General features: G+C 32.4%; 1 protein-coding gene across 3 annotated transcripts in view; it reads right to left on the bottom strand.

Annotated features, from left to right (window-relative positions):
* The window catches only part of LOC145241328 (G protein-activated inward rectifier potassium channel 3-like), a 546410-nt gene that overhangs the window by 8402 nt on the left and 512774 nt on the right, over window positions 1-25234 (bottom strand). For all 3 annotated transcript variants that reach the window (XM_080104161.1, XM_080104162.1, XM_080104160.1), the window contains one exon: window positions 4469-6044. In XM_080104161.1, coding sequence (XP_079960287.1) covers window positions 4477-5877 — 1401 coding nt within the window. In that variant the 5' untranslated portion in view covers window positions 5878-6044 and the 3' untranslated portion in view covers window positions 4469-4476. The remainder of the gene's footprint in view (window positions 1-4468; window positions 6045-25234) is intronic.

Genomic DNA, 25234 nt, shown 5'->3' on the forward strand with positions numbered 1-25234 from the left:
TATTATATCCTGGTCCGCAACAAGAGAGATATTGTTGTTTCATAATTGTATGTCCTTATAAGTTCTAATGGAAATATTATTTGACTATTCTCTGTTCATTTTTGCTTGGCATCATCATCGTTTGGTTAGAGGAAAAGGTCAAAAGGAATAGGGAAAGTAAACAACAACGGTAAACAAGTTTAAATCAAATCATTGTAGATTAAACTCTAACGATCCGTAATTACGATAGCCGGATCCGGATGTTGCTGCTGCTGATGATGATCATCATCATCATTCAGATTGAGGAAGGGGGTGAAGCAGCAGAATGTTATACATAGAATGATGCTATCCTGAAAGTAAGAAATAAATAATAAAAAAAAAAAAAACAATGAACCTAAGTAAGAGCAGACATCCAACGCGACTTTTATAGATTTATTATGAATTTTGGAAATTGCATGAAACTCTCAATGAGTTGCCAAAGAATCTAAATTAGCAGGAAATTGAGATTTAGTCATTTTTTTTTTCTTTTTATAATATTAATGAAGACTATAAAAAATACAAAAAAAAAAAAAAAAGAAAAAAGAAGAACAAGAAGAAGAAAACAACAAAAGAAAATTATCATCACCAATAATAATAATAATGTTTTGAACGTATGGATCAAGCGGATTTTCATTCATGATAAGTACGTAGAATGTGTACAATATTTGAGCCAGCTCAATTACACATTCCACAAAAGAGAGCAGCAATTCTTTTGGAACGGATCAAACTAATAACTAAAAAAAAAAGTCAAGTCATTTCCGTAATTCAGTCAATTATTGGGATTTTGAATGCTTCGTCTTAGCATGAATTGGGTTTGTGGGATTTTATGGTGATCAGCATGACTTTGGTATTTAGCCGTTGCAAAGGTAGAGCCCATTTATTGTAAAATAAAAAAAAAAAAGATTCCTTTCATATTTAACTATTTTTAGTTTTAATGTTACCTTTTTCATATGACATGAGTCAGCATGTATTTGACGGCTTTTAGAAATTGACTTTCAAACTAACCCCTGGCCAGGTACTCATTCATCCCTCTTTATCTCAAGTCTATTTCTATCACTTTCATATTTTCGTTGACCTTCTTCTGCATACTAACCCTGCTACTCAAACTGTTCTACATCTACTAATTCATGAAATAAATAGATATATTTCATACTAGCGGGGGGGGGGGACTTTGCCCGGTTATAAAATAAATACGCTGAAATATGCTATTTTAATTTGTCCAGCTTTCGTATATATTATTATAGTCGTGATTTCAAAAGTAAATATATATATATATATATATATATATATATATATTTATATTTAGGTGCCATCAGCTAGAATCGAAACCGAAAGCAAAACTGTAGCATTCAAAGCTGGTGACGTTACCACTGTACCAACGTGACACGCATATCAACTGAATAAAAGTAAATTAAGATGAATGTACAAAATTTATGATTTTTTCAATTTTAACCCATTAAAAAGTATTTTAACCGGCTAAAGACCCATAAAAGAATGGTCCATAAAAAAATCCAATCATTTGATGCCCCTAGCGCTGCTCTACGACTTTTTGTTTTGGAGGAGATAGAATTTGAAAATATGGAGGCAGACAGATCGACATATAGCCGTTTATATATTAGATTTAACTATTTTTATTTTTAACATCTTAACAACAATAATAAATGTCATCTTTTAAAACAACATGAATAAAAAATCTATATATCTATAAAAGTGAAAATGTCTGTCTGTGTACATTTCCCTACACAATAACTCTGTCAATTTTCAGTCTACAGACTCGAAATTTGATATACAGGGTTCTGAGATTTGGGAAAATCTTTGTAATCGGTTTTCGGACAAAAATTTGGCTGTTAAGGAGGTCAAAGTTTAATGATTTGACCTTTGAGAACTCTACCAGACTTCGACAATTTTGGGTCTAAACACTTGAAATTTTAGATATAGGTTCCTTGGACATGGATCTAACTTAACTTGATTTGAGCCCCAAACAATAAATGTAAAGGGGCCAAAATTGGGGTCAAATTTAAAAAAATAATTGACCTCTGCGATCTCTACCAAATTACTCAGACAATTTCTGGTCTAAACATTTGAAATTTTACATAAAGGGTATTCAGAGAAAGGGCAATCTTTTTAATCGGTTTGGGTCGAAAATTTTAGCTACAAATATATAAATGCATGTATGTATGTTTGTATGTCTGCGTAAAACTTTCGACAGAGGCGACGGATTTTCACAAGATCAGTATCGTTTGTAAGCTCAACCTTTCAGACGACAAATATCGAAAAAATGGCTAAAAACATTAATTCCTTCACCTTCAACTGGCCACTTTTCTACAGGGAGGGGTCACTTTTTTTCACCGATATTGTCGAAAGTCATCCCCTCTTTTCGATTGTCTAGCCTTAATTTAAACCTACGTCACTTCTGGTTTGATGGTGGTCATAACAGCAAAGATGTCACTTTTTTCCCCATTCTTTTCCTCTTTCCAGGTATGGGTTCGAGTCTGCCTTCCTACTACCACTTTTTTTTTTTTTTTTTTTGCTTAACATATACCTCCAAACACCTGGGCAACGCCGGGCTGAAATGCTAGTATATAATAAAATAGTTATATATATATATATATATATATTTTTTTTTTTTTTTGTTTTGCCTTTTCACCTTAAAGAAGGCACAGTGCCATTTGAGTGTAAAGGTCTACTAATTGGGACAAAATTCATATAGGAAGTTAAGCAGCAAGAAGTCTGTTCATATAACACTTGAACTACTGCATGTCAGTAGCAGGGATTAGGGAGGGAATTTCAAAGTCTTGCAGTTTGAGGGAGGAAACTATTTGAGTAGGATGCTTTCCAGCATATAGGGATCTGTACAGTGTAGGGGTGGGATTTTGCTGCTTGTTTGGTATGTTGAAGGCTTGGAGTTCGTTGGAGCACATTCTATTAAAATACTTGTAAAATAGGCACAGAGATGCAACATTGCAGCGATGGGACAAAGGTTGGCGTTTGGCTGGCAGTGTGGGTTGGCGATTTTTTTTTTTTACCCTATCTAAGAGTGAGAAACTAGTGGTAGATGCATCAGTCCAAATATGACAACAATACTTCATGCATGGGGGAATCTTGGCCTTGTAGAGGTACAGGGTACTCTCAGGTATGAGTAATTTTCTAGCATGGTAGAGGGAGACCACTTTCTTTGCAGTAGCCTTGGCAATGCCCTCGATGTATTTGTTCCAATTCATGTTCCCTGTGGACGTTAAACTGGGAAATTAGAATGAAGAGATTTCAGATAGTGTATCATTAGCGATGGCTATCAGTGTTTCAGAAGGTTTAGTAAAAAATAATATAATAATAAAATAGTAAAAATATAATAGAAAAAACAATATCATATAATATTTAAAATAATATACAATAATATATAATGATTTAATAGTAAAAAATAATATACAATAATAAAAACATATAATAACATAATAATCAAGATAATCGTACAGTATATCGATACTCTATCGCTGACTGGGATAGCTTCCGTTCATTTATCTACCTCTGTGCTCCATGTTTAAAAAGGATGTGTCCTCTGTAGTATCAGACCTGATGGAAAGGTTAATTGTAGGTATAGACCATTTCATACCCTCGAAAAAAATTCCAGCAAAAGCCTAACAGCCAGCCGTGGTTCTCTCTGGAATGTGCTGTTGCCATAGCGCACAGAAATCACTTGTTCCATTACTTTTAATGTAACAGATGTACTGAGACTACAGCCACTTTCAGGACTGCTAGCAACCACTGTAAAAGAGTAATAAAGAACGCAAGAGAGTTGTATGCTCAGTCTATCAAGTCCAACTTTTGATAGTGGTTTCAGCTAGGTGAGTGTTTTTTGTTAAAGTTAGGTGGGGGGCATAGATTGCAGTTCAGATGAGCGCTTGCCATAAAAATAATGATAAAGCGGAGACAGGCTCACAACCTCTCTTCTGTGTAAAGAGGTTGCAGGGAAGAGAAATACGAGTTTTAATATGAAGATGTTGCACATACTCTTTAACCTCTTCTATCTTGTTTTCTATGGTCCTGGGAAACGCTGGGTAGCTTTACTAGTTATCAATATATCTATGAAAGTGAGAATGCGTGTGCGTGTGTGGACATTTCTCAACCTATATACTCAATATATGTCAAGCTGGCCTAATGGTTATCGTACTCAACTCATTATTTTTAGGTTTTGGTTACGATCTCAGCTTGAGTATTTTTTTTTTTTTTACTTGCAAGAAGTGAACAGAAAAAACACATTACTCGCATGCACATATCTCAGTTTCTTTCATTTTTTTTCTTTTTTTTCTTTAACTTTTTAAGGAATTTAATGTTACATTTAATACCGGGCAACGCTGGGTACATCTTCTAGTTAATTCATAATAGGCAAACGAAAATTTTTTTTTCAAAATCATTTTTGACCGTCTTTATAAGCATAAAACGTATTACTCACCTTCTATGTCAAAGTAGTGTTTCCGATTCTTCTTTGCCATCGTTATCCAAACTGAGGTTCTGTTTACTACGGATAGAATCTTGATTCGAGATGGAGTCCTGATCATCATCGGGAAAGTCTGTCTGAACTGCCCCATGCTTTTTCACGATGTAAGGACTCGGGTATTTTTCAGCTTTGGACATCAACGATGTGTTTTCATCTTCGTCAAGCGATACATTCTCTTCCATCGCATTATCTAATTCTGCCAGTTCTTTCGCACTGCAGAGGGGTGTGTCTACTTTTACGGTATTATGGAAACGAGAAAAATCGATTTGATATTGTCCATTCTCCTTTTGGAAGGTAATAAGGCGTTCGAAACGATGACCCCAGAGAATTTCCCCAGGCAAGTAAGAGCTTCGCGCTTGAGTTGTCATTCCTGTTGATTCAACAATGCCTTCGAGAATGACAACAAACTCAAATTGTTCTCGATGAAGGTCTTCAGCAGATATTTCCCAGAAAGGGCTCGTATCTTCAATTTTATGAACTATAATTACTGGCCATACTAAGAACAACCGATCCAGGCCGTCTTCGTAACCAAGGTTAACATCGAACTGAAAGAGAGGGAGAATCTCCCCTTCTTTTGTGGTCTTTTTCCGAATCAGTACACCTCGGATGTGAGCCTCGACAATATGCGACTTGCGCATGTCTCCAACCCTAAAGAGTAGGCATAAATCTCCGTCTTGCTTACAGATACATGCATTCTTACTGAACATGAGAGTCTCGGCTCTCTTTTTTGGACGTGACAACTTTGCGAATACAATGCCGGTCATAAGGGCCTGGCATATGACGCCAAAACACGATTGAATCATCATCACCACAACCGCCTCTGGGCACTCCTCCGTCGTGTGCCTTGATCCGTAACCGATGGTGTGCTGCGTTTCAATGGAAAATAAGAGAGCGGATGTGAATGAATGGATTTCTACAACGCAAGGCTTCCAGCTTTTATCTTTCAAGTGGTCCAAATCTCCGTGTGAGAAGCAAATCAACCACCAGATCAAAGCGAATATCAACCAGCTGCATATAAATGCCAGAGCAAAAATCATCAGATTATACCGCCATTTAATGTCCACAAGTGTGGTGAAGATATCCGCCAGATAGCGCCGTCGCCTTTTGCGTATATTCGTTTGAGTTATGTTTACTTCCCCGTTTTTGTAGATTAAACGTCGCCGCAGCTTCTTAGAATAATGCCGTTCGGCTCTTCTGTTTACGACTGGTCCGTTTGCCTGCCGTTGCTGATTCCTTGAAGCATACTCAGCAAATGAGTCCTGTGATGTACGCCGTTCAAGCTTGCCAATGTCTGTTTCAACTTGTGGAGCCAAGCCATGTCCTGGTATTGGGCTGTACCCAGTCTCCATGACCATAGCCTGCATGAGTCCAGCAAAGGGTTAGTCGCCTTTTTGAGTTACAAAAGGCAAAAACGAACCCAACACTGCAAAATTGGATTACGTACTTTTGTTTTTTTTTCTTTTTTTTTTTTTAAAGTTTTTTTTTGGTTTATTTTTATTATTTATTATTTCGTGTGCTTGTCCATTATCATCTGAAATAAACAAAAAAAATAATATTTTAATAACAGCAAAATCAAAGAATTTTAATAAATATTAAACTTTTATATTTAGACTAGCAAGGGAGGGGGAAATAGCGCCTGGCTTTGCCTGGGCATAAAATATGCTTAAATACGATATTTTCATTTGTCCAGATTTCATGTATATTATTATAGATTTATGATTCCAAAAGAAAAAAAAAAGTATTTGAGTGCCATTAACTAGAATCGAAACCGAAAGCAAAACTGTAGTATCTAAAGCTGGTGACGTTACCACTGTACCAACGTGACACGCATATAAACCGATTAAACATTAAACATAAACTAAAATGAATGTACAAATTGAATCAGTATTTTCTATTTGCAGTTCTCGCTGTCCCTTTCTTCCTGTCCTCGATTCGCGTAACTGAGGCGAACAGCACAAAATCTCTTTCCCTGACCGAAGCAAATGAAAGAATGCCGCGCGCACACACAAAAGTCCAACGTTTTTTATCATTGCGGGGGCGCCAACTCACGCAAATCAGTACCAACTGGATTTCCTGTCCCATCACACAGGTGCAGTGTCATTTGTGCATTGGACACGACAGTGACCAGCTCGTCATACATTGTCTACACAAATGTTTAACGATTTTTTAAATTTTGACCACTTTTTGACCCCTTAAAAACTATTTAACCCAGCTAAAGACCCATAAAAGAACGGTCCATAAAAAATCCAATCATTTGAAGCCCCTAGCGCCGCTCTGCAACTTTTAGTTTCTGAGGAGATAGAGTTTGAAAATATGGAGACAGACATACGTATAGCCTTTTATATATTAGATTATTCAGATGATTATTTTCATCTTGCTTGTTATTCTCACAAAAAATTATTTTTTAAAGAAATCTTCTGATGATTATCAAATTTTTATATCAAAAAATTAAATCCAACTTTTAGTAGTTTAGTTTTCTATCCAAGTTTAACATAAATTTTACGAAAGACGTTGCTAAGTTCTACTTAAAAAACTAGAATGGTTGCTCCTATCTCTTCTTATATAATCCTAAGGGGCAGATAACTGCTAGGTATTTCCTGTACCAGAGGTAAATAACTCTTCAGTACTTCCTGTATCAGAGGTAGATAACTCCCTGGTACTTCCTGTATCAGGGCTAGATAAGTCCTGGATAGTTATTTCCACACAAGAATAGAGAACTCTTTTTTACATATATACGACCAAGGTAGCCTCCAATCTTTTTCAGGTGAATCTTTTCAATTTTTATAACCTTGAAGTCCAACTTAGAAATTTTTATCCCTGTCTCTATCTCTGCTTATATATAAACTAGCCTGGGTGCCCGGCATTGCCCAGGTGTTTGTAGGAGTGTGTTGAGCAAAATAAATTTTTAAAAGTGGTAGTAGGCAAGCAGGCAGGCTCGAACCTGTGATGCAAAGACAAAAAAGAAAGTGGAGGTGTGTGTAAGGGTGCTTGGTTGATCCTCCCACCCCCTCCAAAAAGGAAAATTGTGAGCAAAAAAAAAAAAAAGTGGTAATAGGCAGGTAGGCTCGAACCTGTACCATGGAGGAGGAAAAGAAAGTGAAAAAAATAACGTAACACGTTAGTTGTTGCGTCCATCGCCAAACCGGAAGTTTAAATTAAGGCTAGACAATCGATGAAAAAACCGACCCTCCTTGTAGAAAAGCGCCCAGTTGAAGGTGAAGGAATTAATGTTTTTGGCCAATTTTTCGATATTTGTCGTCCGAAGGGTCGAGCTTCAAAATGATACTGATCTCGTGAAAATCTGTTGCTCTGTCGAAAGTTTTTACGAGACATATATACACACATATATTTAAGCAGACAGGTGAGATATATACATACATATATTTAAGCAGACAGGTGAGATAGAAGGCAATTTGTGTGTGTATGTGTGTAAGTTCATTCCCTATAGATTAAAAAACGGCTGGACCGATTTTTAGCAAATTTTATACAAACATGCCTGGGAGTATTCCTACATAGATTTTGTATTAAATACCTCTGATAAATATCGAAAATCGATAACTGAAAAAATTCAGTTAAAAAACAAATTTTGACCAACGTTAACACTTTTATACAACCTAACATCACAATCGCATTTGAGAAGTTTTACTACCGCACAAACAGAAAGACCAGGTGTTTAAAATCAACAGTAGCTTCTTTGATAAGACAGGAACACGTTTGAAATGAATGTTTCTGGTTAAAGCACAATTAAACCATGATATTTGACTCTTGCATTTTAAACTTTAATTGGAGTCATAATATAAAAATAATTTTATAAATCAAAAGTAGGTTCTCTACAGTGCAATGTAGACTACAATGCATTGTTGACAAGATCATAACGAGGAGGCATGTAAGCTTCCTCACAGTGCACCGCAGAGGGTTACCAACTAGAGCAGGCAATCAATCGATTTGATTGACAAATGACCACTTTCACAAATTTCAAAGACAATAAAATAATGAAAGTGTGGAGCATTTATTGATCCTCAATTCAATCCCGGGCAACGTCGGGTCTTCCTGCTAGTATATTTAATCCACATGGCAGATTCTTCCCATTTCATCTACCATAAACGTGTACATTTGCTTTAATTTAGTTATTATCACCTGTAGTAAGAATTGCACCGACTATAAGAATAAGATAAATTAACACTTTGACCAAAAATTACGTTCATATTCCCAAGTTCAACTAGAATGCTTCCAACTTCAACTAGAACGCTTCCAAGTTCGAAAAGATCCATCAGAAGTGTTGTATACTATTCTTATGGTTGAAGGTTTAATCCTTACTAAAGGTTATTATGAATTACAAAATAAAACAAAATTAATGATTTAAAAAACTAAAATTAAAATTAACGATTTAAAAAACTAAAATTAAAATTAACGATTTATAAAACTAAAATTAAAATTGACGATTTATAAAACTAAAATTAAAATTGACGATTTATAAAACTAAAATTAAAATTAGCGATTTTAAAAATAAATTTAAAATTAACGATTCAAAAAATAAAATTACAATTAGCGATTTAAAAAACTAAAATTATGACAGAGGCATAAAGTAAATACGAATTCCTGTCTTGTTTTAATGCTTCAAAAAATCTCTATAGAACTTGTTTTTTTGTTACTTTGTAGTTTCTAATACATGCAAAGGGCGTTACAAACGATACCATAACAATAATCAAAGACGTGTCTTGTTAAAAAGTTGAATGAAAAGCTTCTTTTCACTTGTCGTAATCAAATTTCACTTGCAACACATGCATCTTTTTTTCTCCTTCAATTTTGTTGACGATAAAGGCATCCATGTATAATGCCTCAACTTTACGCCTTGTTGAACAATCCAAAGAAAAGAGTAAAATCTTTAAAAAATAATTATAAATACAATAAGAGGTGCGTTTGTATGCTGGAGTGATCCAATATGTTTTACAGTAAATAGCTAGTTTAAACTTTGGTCGGGGTCACATGAGTGCCTGTCAGGATAACCTAAATGCAAACAGAAGCGTACTCATAGTCAAATAATAATATGGTATGACATGTTTTCACGTGAGAGAAACAAAAAATTTTCTAGTCGGTCTCTCTGTAGGAGTGTTGTGTGTCAATAACGCGGTTAATGCGGTACTAGCTTGAACTTGAGTTCAAGTTAGGTGCAGAGAGGTCGAAAGGTTAAGACTGACAAGATTGTTGACTTTGAATGATGGGCATGTCGCACCTGCGTGCTAGCAGGGGTCACAAGGCAGGTCAGTGCATTTGAACATTGAACCGGTTAACAGGATTTTACCACCTCCACACATACATTTTAAAATAAATAGATGACGTACATGTGTTTCTCGAGTTAGCTAGGGGAATCGCAGTCAGACAGTCAAAGACTTCTTGATTCAAGATGAAAAAAATGGAAAAAGAGATTGGAATCAATTGAACGATGGGGAAGATTTCCAGGGAACAATGGAATCTGGAATATAGACGTTCTCCAAACAATAAAATCAAGTCGTGTTTTTGGGAGTAGGCATGGATCGTCACAAAGGGGGGCACTGCCCAGGAATGGAGAAAAAGATCTCCTTATATGTGACACACACACACGCACAAATTATTGTATTCACACACACAAAGACAGATGATCACAGCCATATCATAACTATGCATATACATATAGAATATTTACACTTCTCCTGTACGGATATATAACAGGAAGTCAAGCAAACAAACTCGAAAATGTAGAAATAATCGAAGCTGAATGTTACCTTGAGTCTCTGTCCATCTGCGTGTCTCAAGTCCGGAAACTAACTCAGAGAAATAATTTTAGTCATGTAATCTCTCTCTTTCTCTGTAAGTTTATTATCGCCTGTAAAACCTTGAAGAAAACTCAGCAAAAGTCTCCTTATGTCTTTCATGCATCCAAAATTTGTTTGCCTTAGTTTCAGATGATTACCGACCACTAGATAACAGCCACACATGAGAGGTAAACAGAAACAAGCGATGATGAAAAGAATAAAAAGACCCCATATAAAACATCACCTGTGCATGCATGTAAAGAATGGAAATGGCACAACCCTATGTGGATTTAACCAGCTTCCTCCAGTCGCATGTATATGCGCATTAGGTTTTTGCAGCATTGACATCCTCCTACATACAGTGCCTTGAATTCCTAAATTAGTCACCCATCTGGTGGTCCTGGATATGACCTTAAACTATATCCAATCGTGAGGCCCCAGCTTGCGGGCTTTGGGGAGTATGGAGCCACCCCTTAATTGCCATTGCTCCTAGGTCCACTCTGACCCAGAGTGGTAGTACCTGTTAGGGTCCCAACTATGAGTCAAATAGAAAATGACTTGAAAAAAAAAAATTCTATTAAAGAAGGTTTTCTTCAAAATCAATGGATTCTGCATTAAATACCCTGAAAAGGGTTGATATACCGTAAAACGAAAACAACCAAGTAACCCATCTGGTACTGAATAGGTTCAATATTGCTTAACTTCGGTGATATAATAAAATAATAACGGTGAGAGAATAAATTATAAATGATAAAAAAAATAAGTGAATAAGATGGAGGATAAACAGATGGTAGAATAATGGGATGAAAATACAAATGAAAGTATAAAGATTATAAAATGATAATAAATGATAAATAATAAATGATAATAAATAATAAATAATAATAAATAATAATAAATAATTAATAATAATAAATAATAAATAATAATAAATAATAAATGATAATAAATAATAAATGATAATAAATAATTAATAATAATAAATAATAATAAATAATTAATAATAATAAATAATAAATGATAATAAATAATAATAAATAATAAATGATAATAATAATAAATAATAAATGATAATAAATAATTATTAATAATAAATAATAAATGATAATAATAATAAATAATAAATGATAATAAATAATTAATAATAATAAATAATAAATGATAATAATAATAAATAATAAATGATAATAAATAATTATTAATAATAAATAATAAATGATAATAATAATAAATAATAAATGATAATAAATAATAAATAATAATAAATAATAAATGATAATAATAATAAATAATAAATGATAATAAATAATTATTAATAATAAATAATAAATGATAATAAATAATTAATAATAATAAATAATAATAAATAATTAATAATAATAAATAATAAATGATAATAATAATAAATAATAAATGATAATAAATAATTATTAATAATAAATAATAAATGATAATAATAATAAATAATAAATGATAATAAATAATTAATAATAATAAATAATAAATGATAATAATAATAAATAATAAATGATAATAAATAATTATTAATAATAAATAATAAATGATAATAATAATAAATAATAAATGATAATAAATAATTAATAATAATAAATAATAAATGATAATAATAATAAATAATAAATGATAATAAATAATTATTAATAATAAATAATAAATGATAATAAATAATTATTAATAATAAATAATAAATGATAATAAATAATTAATAATAATAAATAATAATAAATAATTAATAATAATAAATAATAAATGATAATAATAATAAATAATAAATGATAATAAATAATTATTAATAATAAATAATAAATGATAATAATAATAAATAATAAATGATAATAAATAATTATTAATAATAAATAATAAATGATAATAAATAATTATTAATAAATGATAATAAATAATAAATAATAATAAATAATAAATGATAATAATAATAAATAATAAATGATAATAAATAATTATTAATAATAAATAATAAATGATAATAAATAATTATTAATAATAAATAATAAATGATAATAAATAATTAATAATAATAAATAATAATAAATAATTAATAATAATAAATAATAAATGATAATAATAATAAATAATAAATGATAATAAATAATTATTAATAATAAATAATAAATGATAATAATAATAAATAATAAATGATAATAAATAATTAATAATAATAAATAATAAATGATAATAATAATAAATAATAAATGATAATAAATAATTATTAATAATAAATAATAAATGATAATAAATAATTAATAATAATAAATAATAATAAATAATTAATAATAATAAATAATAAATGATAATAAATAATAATAAATAATAAATGATAATGAATAATTAATAATAATAAATGATAAATAATAAATGATAATAAATAATTAATAATAATAAATAATAAAGGTATAAGAAATGCAAAGTTAAATATAAAAATATAAAAGAATAAAAAGTAGATATAAACATAAGTATAAAAAATATATAAAAAAACAAGTAAAAATTATTATATTACTTATTCCTATTAATTTATACTTTTTTTTTACATGGAGGTCACCACTTATCAAGGCTCGGAAGCCACTTGGGGATAAGGGCTAATGTGTGTATAGTAATCAATGGGATAGTATCGTAGGAATCGTTAGTATTGGAGATTTGATAAAGTGTCTTACTTAAGGGGGCAGTTCATCAGGAATTTGTTTATGTTGGACTTGAAGACATCAAAATTGTAGTCAGGTGGGAAACAGGCAAACGGAAGGGAGTTCCACAGGCGTGCACTTCTAAGAAAGAAGCTTTGTTCATGGAATCTATGTTTTGATTTAGGCACAGATAAAGAGTGGGGAAAATTACTGACAGTAGTTTCAGCTAGATGGGTGTTTTTCGTGAAAGATTGGCGAGGGGGTACCAGAGATTGGAGCTCGGACGAGCACTTGCCATGGAAACAACGATAAATTTAAATTCTAAATTATAATTCCGATACCCCTACTTAAATATACAGTTCTAGCATGAAGTAAATGCCTTCCATAGCTATAACCCGAGCATCCTCTTTCAATCTTATATTCTTGCTGAGTTTAGTTACGCATATTGCACGCATATATATTAAACCCACCATGGCATTATATAATAAAAGCTATATTCCTCCTATATCACAGAGATCACTTTAGTTCTTCCATTCCCTCCCAAAACAGTCTCAATATTTTATCTCTCACTGCACAATTATTTCGCTCCTAATGTAACTATGGCTAGACATATTATTATGTAACCTAGTATCTTCTCTCCTTTTCTGATGAGAAGCATTAGGTTTTGAAATACCATGGTATAAAGAATTTTACTTATTCTATACACCTACATTGATGTATAATCCTTATTGAATAAATCTGTATGCATTTGTATATATTTTTATATTGCCATTTTCTTATTTTATTGATTATATATATATATATATATATATATATATATATATATATATATATATATATATATAAAACTCCTACTTGTGAGACATCGGCTTGGGGTTATTAGCTGGTTGGATGACCGTGTTCCTTGTCGAGACGAAGTAGGTTCATTTCACAGTAGGATTTCGGCGCGGTTTGCTTGATCTGTGTTGGTTAATTGAAATTCTTGTGTGCGGGGCCATTTGCTCAGTTGGTAGAGTGCTTGCCTCGAATGCAAGAGGCTCAGGTTTCGAATCCAGAGTTTGGATGTGTCTACCTGATGAGGCCAAATGAGGGCGAAACTCGAGTTTTGGACTTCCGGTCCATTGACTGTCATATATATATATATATATATATATATATATATATATATATATATTATATTATTATTATTTATATAGACCAGTATTACATACTCGTTACACTGACGATGCTAATGTTTCGGAGCAAATTGTTTTATTAAAAAGGCAACTGTTCCTCATCAGGCGAGAGAAATAAAGTTTATATCTGATATTCAGAATATCTTGTTCTAAAATGAAGAAGTGAAATATATTTTTTTATAAATAAAAAAATAAAATATTAAAACGGTAACTTGGAGTGGGGGGGGGTGATACCAAGTGACATTTTAGACTTAAAAATAGATGGCGGTATGGGGAAAGAGGATGCCAAAACTTAATAAGAAAAAGGAGACAACCTTATACCTTTAACCTTTTATATATATATATATATATATATATATATATATATATATACATACATATATGTGCATATATATATGTGCATATATATATATATATGTGCATAAATATATGTACATACATATATATATGTGCTTATATATGTATATATAAATATATGTACATATATATACGTATATAAATATATACATATATAAATATATGTACATATATATATACATATGTATATAAATATATGTACATATATATACATATGTATATAAATATATGTACATATATATATACATATGTATATAAATATATGTACATATATATACATATGTATATAAATATATATATACATATATAAATATATACGTATATAAATATACATACGTATATAAATATATATGTATATAAACATATATACGTATATAAATATACATATGTATATAAACATATATACGTATATAAATATATACGTATATAAATATATACATATATAAATATATACGTATATAAATATATACGTATATAAATATATGTATATATATATATATATATACATATGTACATATATATATATTACTGCAAAATATCTGGCATAATCCACTTGACACACCGGTTCTCATTAGATCACTGAAGTTAAGCAATGTTGAGCCTGGTCAGCACCAAATGGGTGACTAATATGGGAATTCCAAGTGCTGTATGTAGGAGGACGTTGACAGCTCCCTGCAAGAGTTTCAAAAATCTAACATCGTAATCTCCTCTAACGGGGATATACATGCGACTGGGGACCACTTGTGAATTTCATACTCGCATGAAACTTCCTTTTTTGGAGGAAGACAGTTAAATCTTCATAGGGTTAGTACCGTTTCCATTTACCAATTACTGTAAAACTTGATGTCTTATCTATTCTGATGGGGATATGCAAGTGACTGGGGACTGTGAATTTTATAGAAATATATTTTTCATAGTGAAATGAATCAGTAAGGAATGCCATTGGTGGGATTTGGTTAAAGGAAAAAAAAAGTGTAGGATGTTGGAAGATGATATGGCAACACTTGCAACTATATATTTCATCAGATAAATATTCTTAATTCATTATGAAATTGAATGTCTGAATTTGTTAGATGAAATAAAGTAACGTTTAGATCGTAAACTGTTTCAGTAATCTCCGGGACTTACTCCTTATGCCCTCCCCCTCTTAAAAATGTATATGAAATAAAGTGATGTTTAGATCGTAAACTGCTTCAGCCATTATCGGAAGTTACACCATACACCCCACTCTTAAAAATGTATACGAAATAAAGTGATTTTCAGATCGTAAACTGCTTCAGCCATTTCCATAACTGACTCCTTATACCCCTTCCATTCCCTTCACCTGCTTTCACAATAATATGAGGAGAAATAAGGTACCTAAGAATTTGATATTTCCATGAAACCTTCCCATTTTGAGGAAGCAAGCTCAACTCATCTAGGCTGAGTGCCGCTTCGATATGGTATAGGATGTTAGGAGTTGATACACTCAAAATATGAATTTCATACTCCCATGAAACTTCCTCCTTTGGAGGAAGCCAATTAACCCCGGATAGGGTTAGTGCTGTTCCATTTTCTAATTACTGCAAAACCTGACGTTTTCTTTTATCTCTTCTGACAGAGATATGCAAGCAATTGGGAACTGTGAATTTGATATTCCCATGAAACTTCCCCCTTCAGAGGAAGCTGATTCAACCCGTCTAGGCTGAGTGTTGCTTTGGCATGATACAGTATAGGATGTTATGATCTGATACATTCAGAAGATGATCGCGTATACAACTGTACACTGATGTATGATAGTTTGGAATGTATGAAATAAAACATTGCACAAAGTGATATAAAAAAAGTCATCTTATTGAGTCAAATTTAGACTACCAGTCGCTGTGGATAATAACATAAAAAAGAAAAGTCAGACTTTTGGCAATAAGCCCAGTTCTATTCGTTATAGAGACTCGTTATGAAAGTACGGTCCTTATTTGGTATAAGTACCAGTATTTAATTCTTAAAAGTTTCATCATTGAAACCAGAAACCTTTTCAAACTTATCAGCATCCTATGTCCTTACAAAGCTGCCATTAGTCCATGCATGGAATATTCTTGCAGCATCTTGGCTGGTGCAACTACCAACAGTTTCTCCCTCTCAGACAGAGTCCAAAAAAAAAAAGAATCTCAAATTTAAAAGGTCCCTCACTATAAACAAACTACAACCCCTGTCCCATCGCCGCAATATTGCATCCCTGTGCCTGTTTTTACAAACCCATCTAGCAGCAGAATCCCACCCCTTCGCTATTGAGGCCCCTAGATACCACAGAGCCTTCTACTCTACCCTCGGACACCTAGACTTTGGAATCCTGTGTCTGCTACGCTGATTAGTAACCTGCAAACAAAGAGTCAAGTTATTGCGAGAAGAAAGAGTCAACTTATTGAAATAAAAGAGTCAACTTATTGTGTCAAATTTAGACTAAGAGTAACTGTGTACCCACACAGGCCAGAAGAGGGTTTGCGTCTGAGCATAGAAGATGACCAGACAGGTCAGAGATACTAACAGATGCCTTCACACTACCACCGAGCTAATTACATAAAAATAAATCTAGAGAGCAACTTAATAAAACAATCAATCAAAAAAGTAGCTCTTTCTCATGGTTCTCGTTGTGTGAATACCATTCAGTTTAGCGGGTGCCCTCCTATTGTTATACAACTGAGAACCGCTTGTGAATTCAATAATTTGAAACTTTGAAGGAAGCCAGCTCAAACGTCCAGGATGAATGCGCACTAGATAAGCTACTATAGAGCCTGAAACTGCATTGACTGGAAGTAATGTTTGGATTCGTAATTCACGAAACAACACATCAAATGATATTCCTTTATTTAAATCTAATTTTAAACATGTTTCAAAGTTCTCAACCAAAGGTAAATAGCTTTTATTAGTTCTTGCCAAAGTTACATTTAGGTATCTATCAGGGTTGCAGAGTAAACTCATGAAGTTGCTAAAAAAATTGATTACTCAGAGGTGAGTTTGAGGGTCTAACAAGATGTAATAGTGAAGGCATACTTCCCTTATTTTGTCCTTTAATCCTCACATTCCATGAGCAATATTTATGACAAAAGGGAAAGAATTGCTATTTTATGGGTCGGCTTTTATCCATCTAACATTTATCGTTGGTGAGTTTCAGTGTATTTTTTATTTTTTATTTAGCATCTTATATTAAGTGGCTTCATGCCTTCTCTGGAGCGATTTCCATAAAAAATTTAAAATCTGTTGTTAAAAATTAAATACACTTCCTGAGACTGACTTCATAACAATAGAAAATTTAATAGAAATAATATTAGCATTTTTTGTTTTAGTTTTAATGTAACAATACTATCTTTGGTTAAGTAGTAGTAGTAGTAGTAGTAGTAGGGGGGATAGCAACATAACAGTGTTAATTAGTAGGCCTACGACAACAGAATATTCGTTTGCTTGTTTTGACTCTTGAGTATATATCCGACACAGTTAATCAACCGAGAACCACATCACTCTATATAAAAGCATATAAGATATCAACGGTTGGTTGGTTGGTTGTTTTTGTTTTACGGTATATCAACCTTTTTCGGGTTAATTAATGCCGAATCCAAAGATTTTGAAGACCAATTTTTTTAATAGAATATATTTGTTGTTTTCAAGTCGGTTTCTATTTAACCCATAGTTGGAACCCTAACAGGTACTACCACTCCAGGTCAGAGTGGACCTGGGAGCAATGGTAATTAAAGGGTGGCTCCACACTCCCCAAAGCACGCAAGCTGGGGCCTCACCACTGGATATAGTTTAAGGTCATATCCAGGACCAAGATATCAATGGATACACACTCGAGAGTCAAAACAATGAAAAGAATAGTGATGATGATGAGAAATAGAAAGAATTCAATTCAATTTATTTGGCAAAAAAAATAATACAATAATGCTTCAATTGCCATGCAGGGAAAGGGTGGTAGACATTTAGAGAAGAGGACACAATAGTCCAGCATCTGTTGAATTGTTGTGTTGTTGGTGCATTTATTACCTCACTTGGAAATCTATTTAAACGTCCAGAGATTCTGATTGAGAAAACGGCCCTCTTTCAGTTTAATCAAAATCAACGGTGAAATAAGTTTTTATAGTATCTGCCTAGAACTCTTTCTGGTGTAGGAGCGAATAATAAGTCCCGATGTATATCATAATGACCCCTAATATGATTGTAGATCAAAATAAGATCACACCATCAAGGGAGAAAAGGTTACTTATTCCTTGTCATGGGTTACACAAAAATAAAATTGTAAAATGAAATGTAAATAATAAAATTTTTATTTCATCTAGAATTTTCACATCGCGTTTCGTAATCTGAAAATTTCGTAAACACAGTCTTTCATATTTAGAGGTTCCATGCATATATATTTCTCTTTGTTTGTTTGTTCCACTTTTTTTCAGAAACTATTGGTCTGAATTAGCTCAAATTTTGTATCAACCTTTGTTATGATAAGGTGCAGATAACTAAGCATTATGGTATCTATTTGCTGCACAGAGATTAATAGGGATTAGTCATCTCAATACCCCATTTACTCTAGAATTTTTTCTGAAAACTACTGGGCCAACCTCACTCCAATTTTCTATGGACCTTTGTTATGGCAAGGTTAGAAAGTGAAAAAGATATTATGGTATTCGTTTGATGCACAGTTAGGGAGTTTTTAAAATTCAATCCCCCCCCCCCAAAAAAAAAACAAGGCACAGTGCCACTTTGAAGTAGGGGAGGGGCAACTATCGAGAACATCAGTTGCAGGGGTATTATGAAGAAAGATGAGCAGCAAGATGTCTGTTCACATTACACTTGAACTTCTGCATGTCAGCACAGTTGGGAAAGCAGAATCCCGGAAGAGTTCCAAAGTCTAGCAGTTCTGGGGAAGAAACTATTGGCTTTCTTACACCTAGAGATCTCTACTGTGTAGGGTTAGGGTTTAGCTGCTTGTTGGGTTTGTCAGGAGTATTTATATTTAATGCAACTAAAATGAACATAAATTTAAGAATTAATTTGGCATAAAGCCCTCATTGTATTTATGCTGCATAGTTTTGCATTTCTGCATGACTGTGTAGAATTTAAGATAAAAAGGTTCCAGCAGATATATATATATATATATATATATATATATATATATATGTATATATATATATGACTACTTCATTTAATCACATAAATTAATATATGAAAGTATAAATTTATGTGTAAACTTTAAGTATTTATTTCAACAGTGCTCAATACGTAGGTAGAGCTAGCTAGTAAGTTATAAAATATATATATGGCGATTAAGCTACACAAAATATTCCGCGTTTCATCCATGCTAGGATTCATCAGGCTTATGCGAGGAGTTGTGGTTGTCTCACGTTTTTATATAAGCATATTCTATTGAATTTTTTAATTGGCCAATCAGCTTTCTAGTTTCCACTGCACCCTTCCTAATCAGCCAATGAGCATGCACTTATAGGACAAAGGCACAGTTGACCTCCAGTTCACCCCTTCCTTTGTGTCTGCTATTTTAGCGGGGAGCGTAGATATCTAGTGTTCTGGCCTATTTTAAACCTAGGTTAAATGTGTTTTATTTTATTTATTTTTTTTACTTATGTTAGTTTATATATATATATACATATATATATATATATATATATATATATATATATATATATATATGATAACTTATGTATATGTATGTTTATTTTATTTATTTTCTATTGTTATTGTTAATTTTAAAATTATTTTGTATTGCTATCCTAGAGTAAAGTTTATCCTGTGAACACAGTTGTTCGCTATTTCTCTCCAACAGTTTAATAGATGTTGGAGTTTTTTAAAGTATAGGATAAGAAATTTTTCATGAAGGCATAATCTAGATGGATTGTCTAGGTCTCTGCATGTGTTTGCATGGAGACAGACAGACATAGTGAGTTTTATAAATTAGATAAAAGTAACCTTGTGGTGTGTGTGTGAAAAAAGTCTCTACCGAACTACTCTAGGAATATTTGGTCTGCAGAATTGAAATTCATTGGACTTGAAACACACTTTCGATTTTGTTTTTAGCCAATAAAAATGTCTGCTAATGGGTCAAAGTTAAAAAAACCAAAACAATTAGAACTTGACAGGAGTAATTGACTAAATCTGTTTACATGCACAAATCTACATTCATAGATTAACCAACATTATTTTTAACAATTTATATGCGAATGTGTGTAACTAAGAGGCTAAGGAATGCAAGTGGGAGTTGTATGTTTGGTTTCGATTTTAGCTGATGGCACCTAAGTCATATTTTTTTTACATTTGTATCATTACTATATACTGAGTACAATATAAGAATCAGTAGAGAATTGGCTCTATAATACACAATCTACATAAATTAAAATATCATATTTAAGCATACCTCATGACCAGGCAGTGCCGGTGGTCTGCTTGTATATATACAAGTATAAGAAGGCTATAGCAATGCAGGAAACCGGGTGTTGAAGTGATATGACCCAGTTTTTTTTGCATTGCTATAACCTTCTTATAATCTTACATATTTATTTATCAGCAATGTTTCAAGCAAACTACATTTTCCTTATATATATGTGTGTGTGTGTGCGTGTGTGTGTGCATGCGTGCGTGTGTGTGTGTGTGTGTGTGTGCGCGCGGGCGTGTATAAGTAATTCTTACTGTTAAAGAGTTAATATTGTCTGATATTTTGTGGAGTGAACTCTCCCACTGTAATAATGGACTCTTCCCCTAAGCATGATAAAGTAGACTGATTTTTTTTTTCTGGTTTGACTACTTTGCTTTTCCTTTTGAGTGTGTGTGTGGGGGGGGGGGCTTTCTGGTGAAGACTATGAATTCCTTTTTTACATATTAACACCGAATGCTAATTACATTCACATTCGTTAATTATCAAAATAATGGACATATGATTGACATCTACAGATAAGTTGAAGCAAGAAAATTAAGAATATAAGCAGAAAATACAAAATAAAATGAAAATTAAAATATTGTCCAAAATGTTTGTAAACACTTGTGAATAATTTAATTTTTATGCAATTTTTAATTGTTTTTTGTTTTTTTTTGCATTTATATTGTTAGAGAGATCCTCATCTTTCTATTCCAGAAGACACTTGATAAAATTGAGCTGAAAGTTTTGATTCCTTGCTGCTGGAAGTGAGGTATTTCAACCAAGAAAACCGCAGAATATATTTGTGCTGCTGGAGGTGAAGGAACTTTGAAGGAATCGTGCATTTTGAGTTGATTCCAAATAGTTGTGCCATCATTGCCAAATTACTGCAAGCAACTGGAGCAGGTCTACAAAAGGTTGTAGCACAAGTATCTAGCTCTGATCAACCTGATCAAGTACCTAGCTCTGATCAACCTGATCAAGTACCTAGCTCTGATCAAGTGTGCTTAATGACATACACCGCCAGAAAGACAAAAGTTAAGTTTGAAGAGCTGAACGGCATTGAGGTTCTGCCACATTCAGCCTACAGTTCTAACTCTGCTCCACCAGATTACGGCCTTTTCCGCTCAGTGGAATACTTTCTGAAGGGCTGCATATTCGACTCATTTGATGAAGTCTAGGAAGCATGTCAAGAATTCTTTGATTTGAAGCTGGCAGAAAGTCTTGGAAGATGATGGTTTTTATTTTAAGGATTAATTTTTGTTTTATTTTGTTATTATTTAGTGAATAAAATTTTAATTTTTGCGAATGTTTATGAATTTTTGAGACAACCTAATAATTATTTTAAATCCATTATATTTGAATGACCCATTATGCTAGACAACAATTTTTTGCTTTTTGAATGTTGTCTCGATTTCTGCAACTGATCTAGAATATTTTTGCACTGTTGAATACGAAATGGCATCCGTTTGTGCTTCGTAGATTTGAAAAAGAAATAAAAACTATTTCAGATGGCAATTGATAAAATTGAGCAACGAGTTTTGATTCATTACTGCTGGAAGCACGGTCTTTCAACCAAAAACCACAGAAGATATTTGTGCTGCCAAAGGTGGAAGAACAGTTGTACATGTGGTGATCTCAAAGTGGTACAAGCATTTCGATTTTGGCGACATTGGTTGAAGATAAACAGCCGTCCCGAACGAGGTTTAAGTTGGATGATGGAGACTTGCAAACCGGGATGGATATTGCGCCTTCATTGAGCACTCAAGAATAGGCTGATGAGCTTGAAGTTAGAAAATCAACAATTCACCAACACCTGAAGTAACTTGATTTTGTTCACAAAAAGCAGCGTCAAGATCTGCATGGACTCACCGAGGGACAAGCCAACAGACGAGTTGAAATTTGTCGTCACTTGCTCAGCAATTCATTGGGCGAGCATTTTTGGAAGCACATTATGGTATAGGATGAGAAATGGGTCCATTTGGTCCAGCATAACTGAGACAAACAATGGGTTCAGAAAGGGAAAGAGACACTATTGATTCCAAAACAAGATCAATTCAGCAAGAAAGTCATGTGCGTTTGGTGAAACTTTGAAGGAATTGTGTATTTTAATTTGATTCCAAATGATTGTGCCATCAGTGCTGAACTTTACTGTAAGCAACTACAGTGGGTCTATGAAAAGTTGAAATAAAAGTACTCGGCTCTGATTAACCGAAACCGTGCTTTGATGCAGCAGGGCAATGTCAAGCCACACTCCACCAAGAAGACCAAAGACAAGTTTGAAGAGCTGGATGACATTGATGTTCTGCCACATCCAACCTACAGTCCTGACTGTGCTTCGGGATTTTCCACTCAATGCAACACTTTCTGAAGGGCTGCCGATTCGTCTCGTTTGATGAAGTTGAGGAAGAGTGTCAAGAATTCTTTGATTCAAAACTGGCTGAATGTTACTTTGAATAGATCCAAAAATTTGCAGATTGATGGCAGAAAATCTTGGAAAATGATGGTTTTCATTTTGAGGATCAATTTAAATAAAACAACAAAAAAAAACTTTTTATTATTACTTGATGAGTAAAATTTCAATGTTTTGCAAGTGTTTGCAAACTTTTGAGACAATAGGTAGCAAGTTTTGCCTGAAACATGAACAGAGTTGTGCTTAAGACAAATTGAGAAAAACGAAATTCTTTAACATAACGTTTTCTGTAAACTGCCCAGACGATCCCGACGATAGCATCAAGTACCTTAAAACTGTACTTCTTTTAAATTTAGTTATTGATTTTTTTTTTTTTTTGCATTGATTTTAAATCTACACTATGTGACATCTTCGTCATTTCCAAATCACTGGCTTTTCTCGGACGAATATAAAGATTTCTCGTGACCCCATTAGAGGGTGTAACGTGCACTCATAGAATGAATTTAGAAACATGACTTTCAGCATGAAGACTGCATGCGGCGGCGAATGTAGAAATAGACTCCTGGAACCATCGAAACACGATGGAATACTCTGAGTGATTGATACATATTGACAGGAGAAGCGAGTGGCGTGTGTTAGGCAATAAGAAGTGACGTCATATGTAAAATAAAAAATAAAAAACTTGTGATTACATCAAGTGAACAGTCATGTGTGACTAAGTACAATTATCATCAATAATATGAAATAAATAAACTTAAATATGTACTATATATATATATATATATATATATATATATATATATATATATATATATATATATATATATATATATATATATATTAGCAGGGTTACCCGGCGTTGCCCGGGCCATATAAAAAAAAATTGCATTTAACTACACTTGCTATTTTTAGGATATAAAAAAAAAACTTATTAAAATAGTTTAATAAAACATATTAATTTTGTTCCTCCTGGACAGCACTGCCTTTTAATATGCTATCTATATCAAAGATATCGATCACTCTTACCAGATATGATATCGTACTCTTATGGCCTCCAATAACGCTGCGTAGGTTTTCTTGTATAAAATTGAATAACAAAATACAGTGATATTGTTATTTTTTTTTTCTGGATGACACGCCCTTTAAACATACCTGCTCTACCCAGGATATTGAGCACTTTGGGTTCTCATGTAGTTGTTGTCTTCCTAATTCTACGTTCACTTTTTTCTCACTTAAATACTCCTATTCTGAATTCGTAGCAGTGGGCCGACATTAGTAAACTTTTTTTTTTGTACCAAAATGGTCATTAACAATATCTTTCTAAAAATTTAACCTATTTCAAACTGATATAAATTATTGGGTAATAAAAAAATTAAATTAAAACAAAAATCATTTTTCTTGTTTCAAATTATTTAATAAACTAAAAATCCCATTTTTAGTTTATTACTAAATTTAAAACGTTATTCTAGCAAATTACCTAACAATTTAATAAACAAAAATATCGTAAAAACTGAATTTAACTTGAAAATACTATGAAAAAAACAAACTTTTGAAGCATTTTAACTTGAAAATACTATGAAAAAAAAAAATAGGTTTTTAAATATAGTAATCAAGTAAAAATAAAAAATAAAAAAAATGGCAGTTTTACTTGGTTAAATAATTTGAAATAAAAAAAATGATTTTTCATTTTACTTTAATTATTTTTACTGTGCAATAATTTACTAACATTTACTGAATGAATAGAAACATTTTATTGTAATTACCTTTCCTAAAAAAAAAAATTGTGATTTTATTATTTTATATTTTTTATTGCATTTTCACCCCAAACAAGGCACAGTGGCACTTTAATGTAGTTGGCTACTATCAGGGACATAAGTTGTAGCGATACTATGTAGGGAGTTGAGCAGCAAGATGTCTGTTCACATTACACTTAAAC

Source organism: Euprymna scolopes, chromosome 20, assembly GCF_053919585.1.
Source record: "Euprymna scolopes isolate OS-2025 chromosome 20, ASM5391958v1, whole genome shotgun sequence".
NCBI classification, from domain to species: Eukaryota; Metazoa; Mollusca; class Cephalopoda; order Sepiida; family Sepiolidae; genus Euprymna; species Euprymna scolopes.